The sequence below is a fragment of the Gymnoscopelus braueri genome (assembly GCF_963280865.1).
Source record: "Gymnoscopelus braueri genome assembly, chromosome: 7".
NCBI lineage: Eukaryota > Metazoa > Chordata > Actinopteri > Myctophiformes > Myctophidae > Gymnoscopelus > Gymnoscopelus braueri.
This window is the reverse complement of record NC_137608.1, coordinates 39824302-39844522: the sequence shown is the minus strand read 5'-3', so window position 1 is coordinate 39844522 and position 20221 is coordinate 39824302. Positions and strand designations below refer to the sequence as shown.

At 41.3% G+C, this 20221-nt stretch overlaps 1 protein-coding gene across 1 annotated transcript; it reads left to right on the top strand.

Annotated features, from left to right (window-relative positions):
• Positions 1 to 1015: 1015 nt before the first annotated feature.
• ncs1b (neuronal calcium sensor 1b) lies at positions 1016 to 18735 on the top strand. Its single transcript, XM_080433164.1, has 8 exons — positions 1016 to 1110; positions 6364 to 6388; positions 11481 to 11619; positions 14089 to 14167; positions 15763 to 15851; positions 15964 to 16041; positions 16902 to 17009; positions 17789 to 18735. Exons 1-7 carry the CDS (start codon positions 1047 to 1049, stop codon positions 16998 to 17000), a joined length of 573 nt encoding a protein of 190 aa, XP_080289290.1. The 5' UTR covers positions 1016 to 1046; the 3' UTR covers positions 17001 to 17009; positions 17789 to 18735.
• Positions 18736 to 20221: the final 1486 nt, after the last annotated feature.

The following is a 20221-nucleotide window of genomic DNA, read 5'->3' as shown; positions in this document are numbered from 1 at the left end:
AGGCATCAAGGCATGCAGAAGGCAGGCCTGCGACACAAAGAAATTCCATTATGCCTCCTCATCTCCTGTCTGCTGTGACAGAGAGGAGGAAATCATCATACTGTGTGCTGCCGTGAGGCCAGGAAGGAGGGAGAATTATGAGTCAGAATGGAGGAGAAAAGAGAACTGTCAACCTTTAAATCCCTCTGCCTACAAGCTGATGAGACAGCTCACATGCTTATTTTAAGAGCCAGACCGGAGCTATTTTTAACTCTTCAATTTGCATCTCAAAATGTACAGATGTTTAATTTTTTTATTTAGTCTTCCCATACCTTTTTTAAAAGCTTTTTTTCTTTTCTTTATTTGTTGTTTCTGTAAAGTATTACGTCTGCCGGTATTACGGGAATAAGTGTACACTCTGTTCATCATGTCAGTGAGTGTACGCACCTCCTTATCTCAGCTGTCTAGAGGGAGGATTCACTTATACAGTAAGTTCGCCAGAGCAGAGGAGACATTGGTGGTGGGTGGGGGAGAGAGAGTGTGTGTGTGGGGGGGGGGTGGGCTGAGAGGAACAGAGAAGGACTGTAATATCTGTGAGCGCGCAGAGAGCCCAGCGACAGAGTGACTCCTGTAACCAGGCACGAAGGTGGCAACGCATCACAACGCTATATACTCTCGCCCACACGGATGGCTGTGAAGGAAGGGAGAGGCAGAAGACAGGCACTCGACACTTATAGGGCTCAACAACTTGCTGTCACTTCTTTAGAGCCCCTGGGGTTTAACGTGACTCTCTGGGGGTGTCGAGGCTGAAATCTTTTACAACACCATGGCTGCATCCACAGTGGACTACACTGACTCCTCTAGACTTATCTAGGTTGAGTGGGAGTTCTTTATTTTGCTACCCAAAGCAGAAAAAAAAGGCGTTTCACTTTGTTTCGCTCCTGTCGTTGCGCCTAAACTGGCCCACATTTTTGTATGTGTTTGGCAGAGCATCAGACTGGAGTGGAGGTAGTGAAGTGCGCTGTGTGCCACGGTGGAACCGGAGGCGGCGTGGAGGAGAGGTGACAATGGGGAAATCAAACAGCAAGCTCAAACCCGAGGTGGTGGAGGAGTTGACAAGGAAAACCTACTGTGAGTAGCGTCCTGTCCTTTCCCTGTTGAGCTTATGTCAATGCAGTGCTATTTCAACTTGAACTTACATTTACTTCTGTTAAACCAGGCAATGTCAAGGAAGCAAATCACAGCTATCATGTCCCCTGTATTGAGTGTCACTGTCATGTAGAATCAAGGATCAAGAAGGTTTTTTTGTCACTACTCATACAGGTACAAGAAGCGAAATGCAAGTATGTGAGGTCGTCAAAAGCACTGTGCCAGCACTGTGTAGTGCAGGGGTCTTCAACAGGGGGTCCGGGACCCCTAGGGGGTCCTCAGAGCTACTACAGTGGGTGTGACAAATCTTTGTGTGATATTTTTTTTACCTTAACCACTTGAACCCCCATCCCTTTTCTGAGGTGAACTTAACAACAAAGAGGTATAGGTGTAGAGGGAAAAAAGAGCAGACCAAGTAAACAAAAAAAGTTTAATCTGAAACACAATTTTATACAATATAGAGGGGGTCCCTGCTTCATCTCTGTCTCAGCTAGGGGGTCTTTGACCTGAAAACGTTGAAGACCCCTGGTGTAGTGTAACATGTTATGTTACATTTTCCAAATTCGGCTACATTCTGCCAGTTGAACTTCAAACACAGGTGTGCAGGCCTGACTGCAGGCATGAATTGTATTGATTGAGAGATTCTAAGCCAATTCATGCAATATCTGCAGAATCATTATTTGCAGACCAATGCTATAATAGTCAGCAGGGAATAAGCTGGCTCTGCACATTTTGATTGGTTCGTGTTTGGCAAAAGTTTTATCAGCTGTTTTTAAATCGTGCTGAAGTGATCTGTGAATATGGAGACACTGAAGCCTTTGCATCAGCAGTTACGCTTGCAGCTTACAGGATCAAAAACAGTATTTTCACATGTATTTTTCAATAATACATTATGGCCTTTTCTATGTTTAGTTGTACAGCATAGTGTGGAGAAAAATGGTAGGGATGATGAGATAAAGAGAGAGAGAACAATTCGGATTACAAAGTGGGTTGTCTCACTTGAGCTATTACAGCACTCCAAAATGACAGCGTTAAGAATAGGCCAATTCTGCCATTATCTGGCCAGTTGTTCCTTTCAAAAGAAATGGTAATGAGTCAGATACAAATAAATAAAGTATTGAATCTATACTTTTTGTGACCATTGTTCAGAGCAAAAAGCAAAAAAGAGCAACGAAAATAAAGACAAAAATAGAATTATATTATATTTGGTTATCCCCGTCGCTTGTTATTGCTCTGCAGTGTGCAGGTGCTGGGTGGGAGTTGACAGCCAATGGCTGCTTAATAACAGTGTTCTTTGCGTGGTGGGTCTCTCCGTGGTGCAACGAAGGAAGGCTGTTGTGGCAGGAAATTACTGTGGAGGAAGATTGGGCTTCATGCTGAGATGTGGTGTTTGCTCTTTCTCCCTCTCATCTCTTTTGTCATGCCTGGCTGTCTCTCTCTTTCTGTCTATCCGTCTCTCTTTCTTTTCTCTCTCTCTTCCTTTTACCCTTTCACCCTCTATCTCTGCCTTTATCTCCTGATTACCCTCTTTGAGCAGGGAATGGAATAGTATCATTAGGATGTTATCTGGTTAGGATTGCTTAGAGAGACACCAAGCTTCCCCTTCCAGCATGATCTCTTGCTGTCTCCCTTGCTCTGCTCTGCTCTGGTTTGACTGTGAACCTTTATCATTTCAAATTCTCTCTGAATCCCATTGCCTCTTTCTCTCATGCTCCCATGAGAAGTTGTCTGCCATTTTAGTTACTGTTTGTTATTGATTGTTGACAGAGAGAGAGTGGGAACTTCGTAAAAGCTTGACCATTTTTCCCTGGTAATGAATGCCCTCTGTTCACAGGCAACCTACAAGTCATCTTAAAAAAAAGAAAAGAAAAATGTATGAGCTAATCATTATTAGTTTGCTCATGAACCATGGCAACAGTTGCCTACTCAGAAACAAACCAAAGCTGAGACTTATGTTAGTTAATGTTTTCCTGCTCCCAGTGAACAAGTGAGCAAGTTAGAAAGATTTTTCTATTACTCGTGCTTAAAGCTAGTCTACATCAACTGAAAAATTGTGCACCAAATTAGTGGCCTTGAATCTCGTGGAAAGACCAACTATGCTATTAAACTGACCACAGGATGTAGAGTAGGTATGTATTGGAGTGGCAATGCTAAGCCTAATGCCTGATTTATACTTGGTTGCATGCCATGGCGTGCACCAAAAATAGCAGATGTACAAGCTTGGCTATTTTATAACTAAGTATAAATCACCCTTAAGTTGTCAGATCCATATATAGAAGGTCTCAGTAATGACAGAATGCAAGTTTGAGCGGCGTAGCTACTGTAGCTAGCTATAGCACACCCTGCAGGGCCAACAGGCAGGGAGTGGGCTCTGTTCTTTCCCGCATAGGCTGATTACATTACTGACCATTGCCTCTGACTTATGTAATACATTCTGATTAAATTGTTTTAGCTTTGGTGAATTGCCTCCATTTTTTGGCTGCATTGACTTTTTAGGCCAATTTAATGGTTGCTTGCCTTGGCTGACAGTCGTGAGATTGACCCTGGCATTTACTGCCCAGGAATGGGTCACAATGATGGGCTTCCTGGTTGAAACGCTGAGCAAAGCAAATCGAGGCCAAAATGAATGCAGATTACCTGACCTGGCTACCTTATTGGTAGCCTCTGTATTATTCTGCTCCCCACTGCGTTAGGCAAGGCATGGGAAGTTTATTTGTATAGCACATTACAACAACAAGGCAATTCAATGTGCTAGTTTACTCAAAACCTTAAGCATTAACTTAAGACATTAAAATTAAGAGTATTGAGACGTGCAAAATAAACACATGATAAATAAACAAAATTGAAGCAGAAAAATAAGAGAAACAAATGACAGTGCACAAGCAATGAATCACAAATCTTAGTAAAAATGCAGCAGCAAACAGAAAAGTCTTCAGCTTTGAAAACTAAAAGAACTTAGAGTTTACTAGACCTGCAGTTTTCGAGTTTGTTCCAGAATCCAGATAATGTGGTGCGTATAAACTGAGTTCTGCTTCTCCACATTTGGTTCTTCTGACTCTGGGTTCAGAGAGCAGACCTGTCCCACACAACCTGAGAAGTCTGGATGGTTCATGGTGTAGGCTAGCACAAGGTCAGGCTATTCTGGTCCTAAACCATTCAATGCTTTATAAAAACCAATATATCATATTTTGAAAATCAATTATTTGACAGACAGGGAGGGAGCCAGTGTAAAGATCTGAGCATTAGTCACATCATAAAACGCTTTGTAAATACTCTTCAGCTCAAGGCTATATGGTTTATTGTGCTTGTCTTGAATACATGTTTGATAAGCAGAATCAGATCAGTGTAGTGCCTCAATAGACCGGTAAACACAACTGAAGGTAATAACATTAACTGTGGTTGTGTTTCATTTTGGTGTGACTGACTTCATGTCACAGAAACACTTCACTTCACTTTGTCAAACTAGCCGCTTTGAAAAGGGTCTTTATGGAATGGATTCAATGGTGATATCTATCCCAAGGCAGTGTCTTCTTCTTTAAAGGGAGATAATCCTTCTTTAGTGACCATGATGATGAGCCTCTATTTGTTGTAATGTGTAACATCTATAGTTGATCCCCAGGAGGATACCTCAGGACATTTCTTTTTTATATATTTTAAAGATTTTTTCTCTCTTTATTGATAGGATAGTAGGCTGACAGGAAATGGGGAGAGAGATGGGGGAATGACATACAGCAAAGGTTGTCGGGATCGGGAATCGAACCCGCGACACGCTGTCAAGATGGATTACCAATATACGTGGTATGCGGCTGGACCGCTAGGCCAGCGGACGCCCACCTTCAGGATATTTCTGAGGTGCCTGTTGCCATGCACCTCTAACCCATTGACTGGGATTTCAGCCCACGTCAGGCCTCTAGATTGGCGTGCAGAAGGTCCCTGTAATCATGATTAACACAGGTGGTATAATGGAGGTCCTTTATCCGAAGCCTTAGAGCAGGTTCTATTCAGGACTGCCTCTCCCATCGGACCGCCGGGTTAAACCAAAGCCATTGATTTCCAGCGCCTGTTTTCAGCTGTATGCCCAGGGGTCGAGAGGAAGAAAATTGCTTTTGGTTACTTGAGAAAGAGTTAAGAGTCGAGAGGGGACCCGGAAGGGATTGCTTGATTAGGTACTGGAAGATAATAATGCTTGTGTGGGCATAACATATCCTGCTCCCTCAACTGTTCTATTTCTTTAATCTATTCCTGACCTTCATTTATTCTTCAACGTGTCTTTTCTATTCCCTTGCATTTTGTTTTCACTTGTCCACTACTGCTTGGATCATTTTAAGGCAGGGCAACAGATCATTTTAAATGCTGACTAGTCTATTCAAATAATGTGGAAAAAAACACACTCATAAACAATACATATTTTTTAATAAATGTTGGGAAAAGTTGTTTGAACAGCTAAATCTGCCCTACGCCCAACATTCAATTATCCCAAGTTGAGCACTCGTGTGATGTCTGGAGTGAAATAAGTCCACCCTGGCAAAGTAAACTCACCCAAACTCCCTATAAACAAATACAATGATATTTGTTATATCATTAATATACATATGATTTAACCTTTACAGTAGAGAGACTCACAGAGCATTGCAAATATATCTGATTTTGAATGCTAGACGTTTACAATGTACATTTATAGGCCAATATATTACTCAAAATAATACAGCTCACACATCGAGCAGCTTCCTCCACTGGTGATGATAATGGTATCACTGTTCAGTTCCACTCTGCTACTCTGTCACCTTTTCAAAACGTCTCCTTTTAAGGAATTCTTATTCTTACATAATAATTATATGAAAAGAAGAAAAAAAAGTTAGCATTGCTTAGATATTGTGATTATCATGTAAAGCCTGAGTTATACATGTACAATATGTAGATCTACTATATTTCTGCTGTGCGACACCAACACCACTAAGCATCAATCACACTTAATGAGCGAGTTGTGAATTTGACAAGTTTGCGTTTTGATAGACAACGGTACTTTGTTCTCTCTGCGTCTCATAATATAGATTCCTGTTTTTTGGTTCACTTTGAAAGATGAGGGTAGCCGTGAGAAAGGATTAGGCCAATATGATCAACGATCTGACTGCTTGGCTGTTACTGTTGCTTCTAACAATAGCGAGCAAACATTTTGTTCTAGGCCACCCAAAGTTTTCCTGTCAAAGCTAATGTCACTCTTCATTTCTCTTGCAGTTACGGAGAAGGAAGTACAGCAGTGGTAAGCATGCATTTTTTATGATGATTTCCTCCATTATATCGCATTCATCCATTCCTCCTGTTGCCTGAACAGTTACTGTAGTGAGGGTGAAGTGAGTTGTACGACGAGATGTGTCTTCCCTGGCAAACATCTGGTGTAGCCGGGGTCTCATGTCGACCCACTTCCACAATTCACTTTGCAAATTTGTTGCTCATGTTTTACTTACTTAACTTAACCCATTCAATCCGGGAACAGATCTGTGTCACTTTAGATGTCTTTGGCTAAAATAGTCGTGAAAATGTGTGCAAATCTTTGAATATATATATACATTTTTAACTCAAATCTGGGGGGGGGGGGTTCCTGGAACAAAATATTTTGAGATGGGGGGGTCCGTGGACAAATGCATTTGGGGTGGTCCTTGACATGAAAAACGTTTCAGAACCACTATTACAGCAACAAGTTTTTCTTTAAAAAAAAACTGTTAGGCTTTTGTAGAATCCCCAGAAGCAAAGATTTTCACGATAAAAATAAATAAATAAATAGCAGATCTACAAGCTCGTAGCTTGTAGATCTGCTATTTTTGAATAGCCCAAAGTATAAAATAATGGTTATAGCTAAAAAATCGACACAGTATGCGTTCCTGGATTGAATGGATTAAAATATTCTTTTTGGGGCATTTGATGCTTTATTTAGAGAGCAGAGTGTAGAGAGACATGCAAGACATAATGGGTCGTTTGAGTCGAACTCTGATCCATGCGGCTAACAAGTAGGAACATGGTCAGTGCACTAACTGGCTGCACCACCCCAAGGATGAAATATTTAAAGTGGTTTTTTTGATAGTGTATTTCAAGCCAGCTGTTCTCTCCCACATACGTTGGCGCCGAAGACAAGACATCTTCTGAAAATAGAGTGACTTTGAAGCCTTGATGATACGATACCAAGACCGAGTTACTTTGAAGCCTGATAACGCTGACGCAGCAGTAAACACTTCCATGATGCATGCATTCCTCAACAACCTTTTTGATCAATTTGCTCATAGTGATTATAGCAGTAGTATGCAGGGCCAGGGGCGCTAAAAGGCCATTTTTATTTTAGCCACTTAACTCCATGGCGACAGAGGCTCCATAAGGTTGTTGATGTGTGTAACTAACTGTGAAATACCTACACGGTGTCCTTGCATGGCCTAATCAATGTGCAGAAGTCAGCACTTTCTTCTCTGCTTCTGAGCCTGCCCTGTACCTATTATAACGTTATCGTCACTGTAGGGCAGAAACCTTGTATCTCCATATTTCATCTCTTAATGTTTTTTTTGTGTGTAAATGTGAGTAAATAATAACTACATTACATCTATTTGAACACAGGTTATTTTTTCCATATCCTGAAAAGTAACGTTATTACATTTTTTGGGGGGCTTTTATGCCTTCATTGACAGGACAGTAGACTGACAGGAAATGGGGAGAGAGAGATGGGGAGTGACATGCAGCAAAGGCGGTCGGGATCGGGATTCGAACCCGCGACACACTGTCAGGCTACACTGAGCCGAGGTGCCTGGACTGCTACGCCAGCGGTCTAGGCCAAAAGTGACGGTTTTGTACATACAAGGTTTCCGCCCCCAACAGAGCGTTATATAATTATTGTAATGTGTCCAGAATATACATATTAATTAGCATAACAGCGAAACCTCTGGACCGGGGCCAGTGGCAGAACAGGGGTCACTGGTTTAAGACTCATTACAGTTGAGGTATGCTGCTCTGCACATAGGTTTTTGCACAGTAAGCACAAGGCGCAATTATTACACAGCAAGAAGGCACGGGGGCAAGAGACGTTTCATCATCATTATGATGATGACCCAAGCTTAAAGGAAGAACACACATCAGTGGTCCAGCTTCTGCTTTGCCTATCATGACCTGACTCTCTGCATGCATGACAGGAGCAACGCCTCATGAGCTAGCTGGTTGCTACTGTTCATGCCCTCACTTAACCCATTAAGACCGGGAATGCAGCCCGGATTGCTAGCCTTGCGGTCGGGGGACCTAGGCTCATAAGCAGCCTAACAGCGCGTTGCTGGTTCGAGTCCCGTTCCCGACGACCTTTGCTGCGTGTCTCCCCTCTCTCGCCCTCTTTCCTGTCTATCTTCACTTAAAAAATCTATTGAATATATATATATATTGAATATATATATATATATATGTATATATATATATATATATATATATATATATATATATATATATATATGTATATATATGTATATATATATATGTTGTATATGTTTCAAAGCGAACAGTTTTAACGCCAGCAAGTGGGGGTCCCTGGAACAACATATTTTGAAATGGGGGTCCGCGGCCAAATACATATAAGTTTGGGTGGTCCTTGACATGGAAAAGTTGGAGCACCACTGATATAGCAACATACTGGTAGGATTTAGAAAACATTTTTAGATATGTATTTGGCCCGCAGACCCACATCTCAAAATGTTTTGTTCCAGGGGACCCCAGAACCACAGATCGGAGTTAAAAATGTTCGCTTTAAAACATATATATATATATTCAAAGATTTGCACACATATTCCACGATTTTTCAAAAAATAGCAGATCTACAAGCTTGAGCTTGTATATCTACTATTTCTGAATAGGCCAAAGAAATAAAAAAAATGACACAGATGCGTTCCCGAACTGAATGGGTTAAGAGGGAAGGAAGGAGCCCGGGCACATTCACAGTCACACAGCAGCAGCCTGAGTCAGCCTACACACACACACACACACACACACACACACACACACACACACACACACACACACACACACACACACACACACACACACACACACACACACACACACACACACACACACACACACACACACACACACACACACACACATTTGGCGATGAGCAGCTCGACAGCCTCAGTGCTAGCCTGTCTCATCAGCGGCTGCTTGCACATGGTAAAATCCTGAGAGTTCATTTCACTCCATTTGGATCCATTGTGGTCCATTTGTAACACTCAGACCATTTTTTATATGAAATAAATTGGGTTTAAAGTGGTTTTGTCTCATCACAGATCTTTGGTCTGTACTTGAGGATCTGCTAGCAATCACACACCATGTCCGAGTGTGAGGGATGAGATGACATTATACCAGGGGAAATACCAGATGGTGTGCAATTAGAGGCGTAGATATAGAAAAATTAGCACAATTAGCCTGTGTTGTGCGTCATATTGGTGCTCCATTCTAATTCTCTTCTTAAGAGAACTTCATTAGTATGCTTGGGATCCACCTGCAATCACTAACAGAATGCTATGGCACCGTGATGTTCCTGCCAACTCGACAGCGCGAGGAAAATGTCCTACACGACGACGCACTTACCACATTAGTTGCCAAGTAATAGAAGCCATTGCCAGTAATAAATACTTTATCTTTATGCTGGCTCCCTAGTGAATAATCGTACTGTACCTGCCCACTGTGTGTCTGTCTTACGTTGAGCTCACACCAAATGTGTACTTACTGTACCATATGTTTTACTTCATATATCAAATCTTCTCTTAATTAGCATTATAAGATCTTTGTCTGTAGTCTGCCAATTAAGGGGTTGGAGAAAAAAAACACAGGTTCAAACAGTATCACAGAAATACTGGCAGGCACTAAGCAAATTCTTGCACCCAGCAGGACTGGCTAATGCAGGATATTAACAGTGGGAAGTGGGAATTAATGTGGGTATGATCTTAACAAGTGTCAAAGTAGAGTTTTCACATTAATTAAACTAGTAGACTAGTAGCAAAATCACTGCCATCCGCTTGTTACTCAACTAATAGGTGGCAGATGCTATGATTTTAGTTATTCTTTCATTCAGATTGCAGTTGTGTCCACATAGGAAGAGAGACACGATCTGGCATGCGATATCAAAATGGATCAGTAATGCTTGTAATCGAGGTCTCCAGATAGGGAGCCTCACAACTCCATTACAGATATGAAACACTATTATTCATTCATTTATGGAGGGGAAATTTAGAAACAGAGAAAGGGAGACAAATAATCAGGTCAAATAGGTCATGTTTGGATTATAGTATGCACCGTGCCGTTTGAATACCAATGAATTCCATCTATCCTAGCCAAGGCTTTAATTTCCCTGTATATCGTCAGACAATGAAAATGTAAGAATTACATGGTTCCCCTCTCTCCTCGCTCTGAACAGCCTTTTCCCAGCTGTTCCACCGGGCTTTTCTCCATGTCTTTGACCATGGATCTGCCTTCATTATCTACCAGGCAGATTAAAAGTAAAGAGTTTTAGAGCGAGAAGACAAGCTAGACCGTAAGAGGAAAGAGATCTATCCTGGGCGTCATTCTCCATTAGACTCCTCAATTTCTCTCTCTCTCTCTCTCTCTCTGGCCTTAATTACAGCCTAGCCTCATTCTGGACCGCCTTGACTCAATCACAGATGAGCAAGTAAAGCTAAACTTTGAACTTAGCATTACATTGATGAGGAGGCTGTTTATTTTTTGTTACTTGACAGGTTATTATTATTTCTCTGTCAATTTCCTCCATCTCCTCTAAATTAACATTTATAATTTTTCTTGACACCTTCTTCCTTTTTCCCTGGCCCATTACCACTAATGCAGTGTTTCTGTATTGAGCTGTACAAGGAAATTGCCTACCTTTGAGTGACTGTGCTTGAAATTGCTTATGAAATGCTTCTATATTTAGGCAGAACTGAGATGTTAAGTCACTCTCTAGATAGGCCATCTCCAGGGGCTGGAGGAAGCTCATAGACCTATCTATCAGTTATGCATATTACAGTATATCAAGAGAAGGCTGGAGTGTAATTTGATTAGATTTAAACACTCTCTGCTTCGACTATTGGATTAGCGTGTTCGTCTTATCTTCTAACCAGACAGATAGATTTGTGCTCTAAGTTTTCGATCTGGCATGCTGTATCAAAATGGATGAGTATTGCTTGTACAAGCTACAAACAAGCTGTAGTCTAAGTCGTTAATAATTTAACAAATCTCCAGTTTCACTGTACTCCTGTACAGTGTGTACTCCTTGCATTATAAATTATTATAAATTCATTGTATTGAATTCTGTATGTTTCCTTCTTTTTTCTCTCTCTCAGGTACAAAGGCTTCATCAAGGACTGTCCAAGTGGACAGCTAGATGCTGTGGGCTTCCAGAAGATCTATAAACAGTTCTTCCCCTTTGGAGATCCAACTAAATTTGCTTCCTTCGTCTTCAACGTGTTTGATGAAAACAAGGTTTTTTTACCCTGCTTTATATATGTTCTACTTTGACTGACCCTTTGACTGCCAGAAATAAAACATAGTTTGCTAAGCCCACTGCCAGCGATTTTCGAGTGCTTTCACTAACCTTTGAAAAATCATAGAATATTTATCTCCAGTATTCGCCAAAAAGCAACAGAAAGCAGAGAAAAAGCTATTTTTTCCAAATCCATTAACATGGAAGTGAATGTGCCTGTTTTTTTTTTTGCGATGACGTGATATGCTGCTTCTTTGCTTCACTGGGAGTCAAATGGTGACTCGTAGGTTGGCGAACAGCGCCATCTAGCGAAAAACCACTGAAAACACAAAATCTTGTCATTCTCGTCATTCCTTAGCAAAATATGACGAGATATCTCGTCATTGGCAGTCAAAGAGTTAATTGTATTTAATACATAATTGTATTTAAGTAGCTAGGAGTATATAAAGAGATATGGGGTTGCTGTTTGATTATTGCCATTAGTTATGTTAAAAGCAATGGTATACTATCCATAAAGCCTCATGGGAAGTGGTAATTTAATGGTCTTTAATAAGAGGTCATGTGAGGTCAACATGACCAGCTTCTCTCTGGTCAATGAAAGGAGACCAGAAGGTGCTCTTGTTGCTCATAACAAATATAGAAATGCTACTCATTGTGCTGCCTTAATTACCATACTGTCTGAGAGCCTTTGTGCTTTGCATGTCTGTAAATTGTATGCTGTCAGGTTGGTGTAATGTATTTTCTTCTTACTAAAACACAGATGTCTCTCCCTTCAACAACTTAAGCTCTTAAGATGGCTCATGATTTTATGTCGAAGCACTAAAAATAGCTCTCAAGCTGCCTTATTATTTCCAAAGAAATATGAATGGTGTATGTCTTGAAGAAGCAAACCTTTTCTGTGGCATACTCCCTCCACAGGCATGTATTGATTTTGAGTCAGGGAGATCAGACAAACCCTCTGTCTGATGTTTATCTGTGACCTTCATTAGTGATAGGCACCCTATAGCTAGAGAGCTCAGTTATCATAATAGGTTTAATTTTTTCTGACTTTTATAGTCACAATCATTCGTCAGTTCATTGTCTTTTTAACAATGGCTGGCTGGTCAGATGTCTGAGAGATAGTTAGCCTGACCTTTGGCAGAGGATTCGGGGTTGCTGGGGAGACAAGAGTCATAGCCTGCCTCAGGCCTATGTTCAGGAATTAAGATGCTGGAATGGCCTATATGGTCAGCATGTGAAGTAATGAATAGGCCATACCTCCATTAAGATAGAGTCAATTTGTGGTTCAGAAGATGTTTTTATTTAATCCATAAAATGAATTTATTTTCATGCACTGTTATGATTACATTTGAACGAGTCCCTTAGAATTGCTTTGGTTGATTATGTTAAATTGCATCACAAGGGTGGTTTGAAATTTTAATCTGTACAACTTGTACTTTTCTAGTTCATTTTGTGTTCAGTTGCTCAGTATCTTACATCATGGTTAATCTCTCAAGAACAGATTCTGCACTGCGTTGGAATCTGTCGGGGAGGTTCGTCATAACAAGTGTGCATGGGCGTGCCTTCAGATCAGGAAGCGGGCCGCGCTTTACCCAATCAAATGTAGTGGGCGGGATTCACGTGTCCGTCGATCTTTCCCCCTCGAAACAAACCGAAACTAATTTAACAATAACGTCCGCGGAGCAGACAAAACCACGGAAAGATATTCACATTTTAACTTACTCTTTCATCATAGAAACAAGTGGGCTTATAACCAAAACGATCGATGTTCTCTGGGAGAAGTGGTGTTAGTGTTCCGTGTAGAAATAGTGTTAGTGGGAATGAAAACATAGTTGCACCAACCGGAAGTGACGCGTTGAAGGCATACAAAACACCGGTTTCCTTTGCGCTCTGGCTCTACGTTTTCTTCCGCCCAGAGCCAACAGACATAGAACAAACAGCAGAGGGCGCTGTTTTTCATTTTCAGTTGGCGATGGGTTCCCAGATTGCATCATGGTAGACTCAGTAGTATGCTGCAGGCCACGATTTTAGGAATCCAACTGGATTCTAGACATTATGAATTGCTCCAGAAAGATGCTTTAGATGGTATTCCAACAAAACCGACAGAACAGAAAATATTAGTGTTATCCTTGAAGTCCATTTATAATGTATAATCAATGAAAAACATCTTGGCCTCTGATATACAGTGGTTAACTGTGCATGCTTTAACTTTGCAGTGAACCAGTAGTATCCATCTTACTAATGACCAGAGGTGACATATTTAAGCCTCGGGAGAGAGCCAGGTGCGGGGCAGAAATAGCAGCTTACACGGAGCAAACGTCTGGCCCCATTTTCAGCCGAAAAACAGCAATGAGTTGGTGAAAAGTACAGCAAAGTGATAAGGTGTTCTTGTCTTTGGGCCATTCACTTACACTTTCCATCTAACATTCTCTCTTTCTTTCTCGCTGTCCCCTTCTGTCACTCTGCAGGACGGCCGCATCGAGTTCTCCGAGTTCATCCAGGCCCTGTCAGTAACCTCTCGGGGGACCCTGGATGAGAAGTTGAGATGTAAGGAGCTCGACCTCTTCCATTTACACCCCCGGCCTAGTGCGTTTTGACACTCAAATGACAGGATTCAGGCTTGATTGTTATGCATTGCATAACAAAGAGGTCGGCAGCAAATAAAAATCACACCAGTGTGAAGAGAGTGGTGCCTTTCATGAGTTCATTTCGTTAGTTACTTTTTACAGACTTTGATGACTTCAAAGTATTTTTACTAATTTTAAGTACTTTAAAATGTTTTTATTGATTTTTACGTGTTTTTACTCATTTTAACATCTTTTAAGTATTTTTACTCATTTAAAGTATTTTTACTCATTTAAAGTATTTTTACTCAGTTTAGGAACTTTAAAGTATCTTTACTAATATTTAAGTATTTTTACTCATTTTAAGTATTTTTACTCATTAAGTATTTTTACTCAAAAGTGTGTGTTGTGTGTGAGTGTGTGTGTGCGTGTGTGTGTGTATAATTAGTGTAACTGGTTGCATCTTTGTGTTGCAATCAGCCGCAGCTGTTGAGGCTGTGCTCAAACATACAGAGAGGCCGTGCTCATACACACAGACACACAGACAGACAGACACACACACACCAGGACAAAGTCACTCCTTGGAGTGGCTAGCACCACTCAAAAAGGTGGCAGAAGAAAGGCTACAGCAGGCTGTTGTATCCTCAGGGACAAGGCCCCCTGATGTGAGAATTGGGGTCCTTCAGTATAATTCTGGTCCCCGGCACAGATTCCGCTGTTAAAGCAAGCCAATCGTCAGAATAAAAATGTTGGCATTGTACGTTTCTGTAAACCACGGAGATGTTGAATCTCAACATTTCTGAACTGATAAGGACCATGTCAACTCTATATGCAGTTCTAGGTTCAGGTACGGCATAGTTCTTTTGGATAAGATTCGGGTAAGAGTTAGGTGTTAGAGTTTAGTTTCCACAACATGGTCTGCATTCTCTTGTCATCAACATGGTACATGAAACATTTTGCTACTGTATGAAACAGTTTTGTTTTTAATTCGGAAACGTTAAGATTCAATGTATCCATGGTTAGCAGTAACATACAATGTTAGTTTTCTCATTAAAACAGTGCCCATAAACTCCTTTAATTACTTCACAAAAACAAATGAAACATTGTCTTATTGCTCTGTAAAGCACACTGTAATTAAGCAATATGCATGTATTTAAACTTTTTGGTGGCAGGGGTATAACATTTTGTTTGTTCCCTTCTCAATTTGGGGTTAATTCCAAAATCATTTTTTAAAACTTTTAGCATTACAGTTAGAGTTCTCAACGTGCCTGAAAATTAAGGCCCGGCCCCTAACTGGGCCCTAACTGGACCGGCACGAACTGCCCGGCCCGAACAATTACCATAATGTTAGGCCTGACAACCCGAAAAAAACTGAGAAAAAATAGACAAATTATATGTATATTATTTTTTTATTTTCTGTCATGGAACCCGACTAATGGCTCGACTAATTAGCATATATATTTCAACGAACACGTTGGTCGAGTAGGGTCGGGTTGGGGCAGAATTTGAGAACAACTGATTACAGTGCACTGGCAAAACTCAAAGCTATTTTCCACTCAAGCAATTTTCTCTTTACAGGGGCCTTCAAGTTATACGACCTCGATAATGATGGTTACATCACTCGTGATGAGATGCTGAACATTGTGGATGCCATTTATCAGATGGTGGTAAGTTATACCAAACATTGACTGTCTAATTAATTAATATTTGACTTGAACATGAATTATCTCAAGGCTATAGAGAGTATGTAGATACTGTAATCATGCTTTTCTTTCCCAGGGGAACACTGTAGAGTTACCAGAGGAGGAGAATACTCCAGAGAAGCGAGTGGACCGTATTTTTGCCATGATGGACAAGGTCAGTGATTTGCAACATTGAGGTAATAATATCACACAAATTACAAATGCCGTAGTTGCAGAGTGCTTTGCTCAAGCATTCCAACATGAAACATTTTTTTTTTTTAATACCATTTATTTAAAAACAAGGTATCACAGCCTGGGGCCGCAGCGTGGAGCTCCAGGCACCCTAGGCTGCAATGCCAGCCTGACAGCGTGTCACGGGTTTGAATCCCGATCCCGACGAACTTTGCTGCGTGTTGCTCCCCATCTCTCTCCCCATTTCCTGTCAGTCCTATCTATAAAGGCATAAAAGCCCCAAAAAAAAGGCATTACGCAAGCGCTGTGATAGTCTTGTTGTAATGGTCATTCGTTTAGCAATGAAGAGAACTGAATGTGCCTTCCACTGCCACCCGTGGGGCTCGATACTGGCACTGTAAAATTAAGAGCTGTTCGCTGTAGCCACCGCAGTGTCACTAACTCTGCCTGCGGTATATAAACGTCACAGATACCTTCCTCCGCTACCAATGTCGAGCGCTAATGCCCAGTCCCTCGGCTCCCATGCAGAGCCTCCTTAGCTCAGTGAAAGATGAGACGGAGTCTGATTGGGTGTGTGTTTGTCAGCCGCACGTCCCACCAGTGCCAAAGCTCAGCCCATTGGACTGGCTCTACAACACAGCAGCGCTCAGTCATTTCATTTGTATGGCTGGAGGAGAGGGGGCTACCGTTCCAAGTGCATTGAGCTGGATCGGTCTAACAGTGTGGAACAGGACTGACAAGTGACTTAACTTAAGAACCTCTTTTGCCCCCTGCTGGCGATAAAGGGTACAAGCGTCTTCAATTGTTCAAGTTTCACACCTTGTATTTTTGTTCTTGCTTCAGAATGCGGACGGCAAGCTGACCCTGCAGGAGTTTCAGGAAGGGTCAAAGGCAGATCCGTCCATTGTTCAAGCACTATCACTCTATGATGGACTTGTGTAGGAAATTGAGGTGAGTGGATTGTTTACCATCTAGCGACTACATAAGTGGATGCACTGATTGTTTTCAATTCCAGTCTGTGCTCCCACTGAATAATGATACTTGCTCACCTCTTATGTTAGCCTGAGAAGACTATAAAAAGCAGGATATTCAGACCGTGGGCTGGGTTAGAACATGAAGAACCCATCGTCATCTCCCAGTTTGTCCCTGTGAATTATTCAGATGCCCTACTTGACTGCTGGCAATCAAACAGTCGTGCAGCGCTCAGTGGAGAGGGATTGACAGAGCCCTCTCCTCCCACTAAGCTAATGGATTGCATTGCCCTCTGCCAATTGTTGATGACATCCTGCTCAACATGTGGTCGAATGAGTAGCGTGAATGAGTTGTGAGACCATGCTTTCATAATGGAGTAATACTGTGTAGTGAGTAACTCAGGAAAACAGTGATAAAGTCTGCCTAATATGTTTTTATAAACACAGTAAAATCCTCAGTGTTATCCCCCAAAAAATTACTTCAAAGGAGACTCTTTGTGTCTCCTACCGGATACATTAGCATCTTTCCGCCGGTAATCAAATTATTGGCTTAGGAATGCGACAAAAACAAGTCATTTTTGGGGTGAACTACTCCTTTAAGATAATTATATGAGTTCAGTTTGGTTACATTTGCACACGCTCAGAGTTACAAATGGATAAATTGACAGTTTTTTACTGTAGGCATGTGTGAATTCTAAACGCTTTGTGATGCTACCCAGCATAATCAATTCTATGGTCGTCATTATTCCAATTTCTCAGATGGGTCTAGTCCAGTGTCTTCAAACACATAATGTACCAATCCAACACCATCACACCTGCAACGTGAGGACACAAACCACCTGCCCTCCCATATTACCTGCTCATACCTGGAAGGGGATTGCGTGAAGAAGACCATTTGTTTCTGTTGCACTCTCGTATGGCATTTGGTGTCATTAACTGCAACATCGTCATTTATAACTACGGACGGTGAACAACTATATCCTACGGTGTCACAGAGGAGTAAAAAAAAAGAAATAAAAAAAACATGTACAGTAAGTGAACCCTCGCTCATTTATCTGTGCTTCTAAACTGCGTGGCATTTGTGTACGCCCTAGGACTTCAATTAAGAGCAATTTCCGCCAAACACAGTGTTGTGGTTGAACCGTGGACAGTCCTGAGGATCTTTCCTTTTAGTGTGGGGCGTAATGTGTCTGGTTGATGTCACACAGGAAATGTGTGTTTGACCCGAAACAGAAATGAACTGCACTGCGCTGCATCTTCACCACAGTGGGGAGTTGACTCCCTGCAGAGACGGAGAAAAGTATTCTTTTCTGACAGTGTGAAGAAGACTAAAAGCCTGATTTATACTTGGTCGTGCATCGTATCCCTCACCGTATCTGCATTCAATAGCAGATCTGCAAGCTCACACTGCGTCACAGTGCACTGAGCGCAGCGCGTTGTGAGCTTGCAGATCGGCTATTTTCAGTGAGAGATACCAGTGCGCAACTAAGAATAAGCCAGGCGTAACCTAAGTTATACAGCCATATTGTGTATATTGTATTAATGTAAATATGATTGTAATATTTTATTTTATGCTTTGCCCGTTTCTTCCTAAGAGGGGAATGAGGTTTGAAGTTAAATGTTTTTTATTGAAAGTGTTCAAACGAATTGCATCCTGAGGGTAGCGGGGTGGGAGGGGTCATCTTTAAGAGATAATTCCTCTGTTTATTCTCTCGCCTTCTAAGGGTTCCTTTTTCCTGAGGAGCCAGTTCCTTTTTTGTTTTTATTTGCAGAATGCTGAACGAGTGAGGAATTTTGTTTGGTTTCTTTTACTGTGTTTGAGGTCTTTGCAACCCTCTTGTGTTTTTCATTCCCTGTTATAGTGCCAGCGCCCGCCTACACTATAAAATCCTGCGTACGGGTCCATTTGGTTACATTTGTACACTGTCAGAGTTACAAATGGATAAATTCACACAGAGGATTTTTACTGTGCATTACCTACTAATGTCACACAGTCACATCCTGAATGACATGTCTGGGCGACACATCTCCTCGCCATTCACATCTGAATTGAGGCATTTTCTTTGAGGACATCATACTCCACACTCTGCGCGTGCACACACACACACACACACACACACACACACACACACACACACACACACACACACACACACACACACACACACACGAAGCCTTGGTCTCTGAAAGCCACTAACAGGCATCAATTCTGGTTGTAAAAAGCTTTTGCGAGCTGTATGGTTGCAACGGTCCTCTTTGTGTTTGTCCACAGACAGAGCATGTGATGATGATGATGCCTTTTTTAAATTTGTTTTTGCTTGACACTTTCACTCATTATAGTCTAGACATCAAGAGGTTTTTATCAGCTTCACTGGTATAGCCTTATGCAAATGATGTTTGGTAAATTATAAATGTCATTCACCTGTTTACTAACAGTATAAGAGCACAGAATAAAATGCATTTAAGTGTCACTTTTAAAAAAAGAGTATTCTTTGATCTTTTATTTGTATTCTACGTGGATAGATTCCATTGATTTTATTTATGTACTTTGTGATGATTTGTTAAACAGTCAAAATGCATTAAGTGGGATTATCATTGTTCCAGTGTGTATTTGTGTAATGATTAACTGCTCTGATGTTAATCCACTTTAACATGCTCAAAGATAGCTCTCAATCCATTGCTTTGTTATTAAGTTTTAATACTTATTTATCAATTAAGTGTTGCACTGGGGTATTATTGCACTAATAGGAGCAATGTATTGTTAAAGCTTTAGTGCTTGTTTTATTGTTTGAAAATACAGACTCTTTAAATGCCAACTTGGTCCACTTTATAAGCGTGTGCTGTATGGTTGTTTGAAGAACAGTGAACTGTTTTGTGTGCCACTGCCTGCCTTGATTAGATGGTTCATCTCTCTGAGGCTCAGTTGGCTTGATATGAACGCCAGCAATCACTAAAAGCTAGTCACTATCAAGGATTTCCGCAGGTGATATCTATTCAAGCAGTGTGTGAGAGTTAATGTGCTCAGTTTGGGAGCTGACTCTTGAGTGACTTGTTTCAAAGGGCGCCTGCCGGAATTGGCTTGCTTTTGTTTTTCCTGAGATTATAAGCTACGCCAGGGGTCTTCAACGTTTTTCAGGCCAAGGACCCCTTAGCTGAGAGAGAGAGATGAAGCAGGGAACCCCACTACATATT

Bases quoted from the DNA above. Each gene is read 5' to 3' on its own strand.
- ncs1b (XM_080433164.1), top strand. From the start codon at position 1,047: ATGGGGAAATCAAACAGCAAGCTCAAACCCGAGGTGGTGGAGGAGTTG. The intron at 1,111-6,363 runs GTGAGTAGCGTC...TTTCTCTTGCAG, and splicing joins GTTGACAAGGAAAACCTACT to TTACGGAGAAGGAAGTACAG. The intron at 6,389-11,480 runs GTAAGCATGCAT...TCTCTCTCTCAG, and splicing joins GAGAAGGAAGTACAGCAGTG to GTACAAAGGCTTCATCAAGG.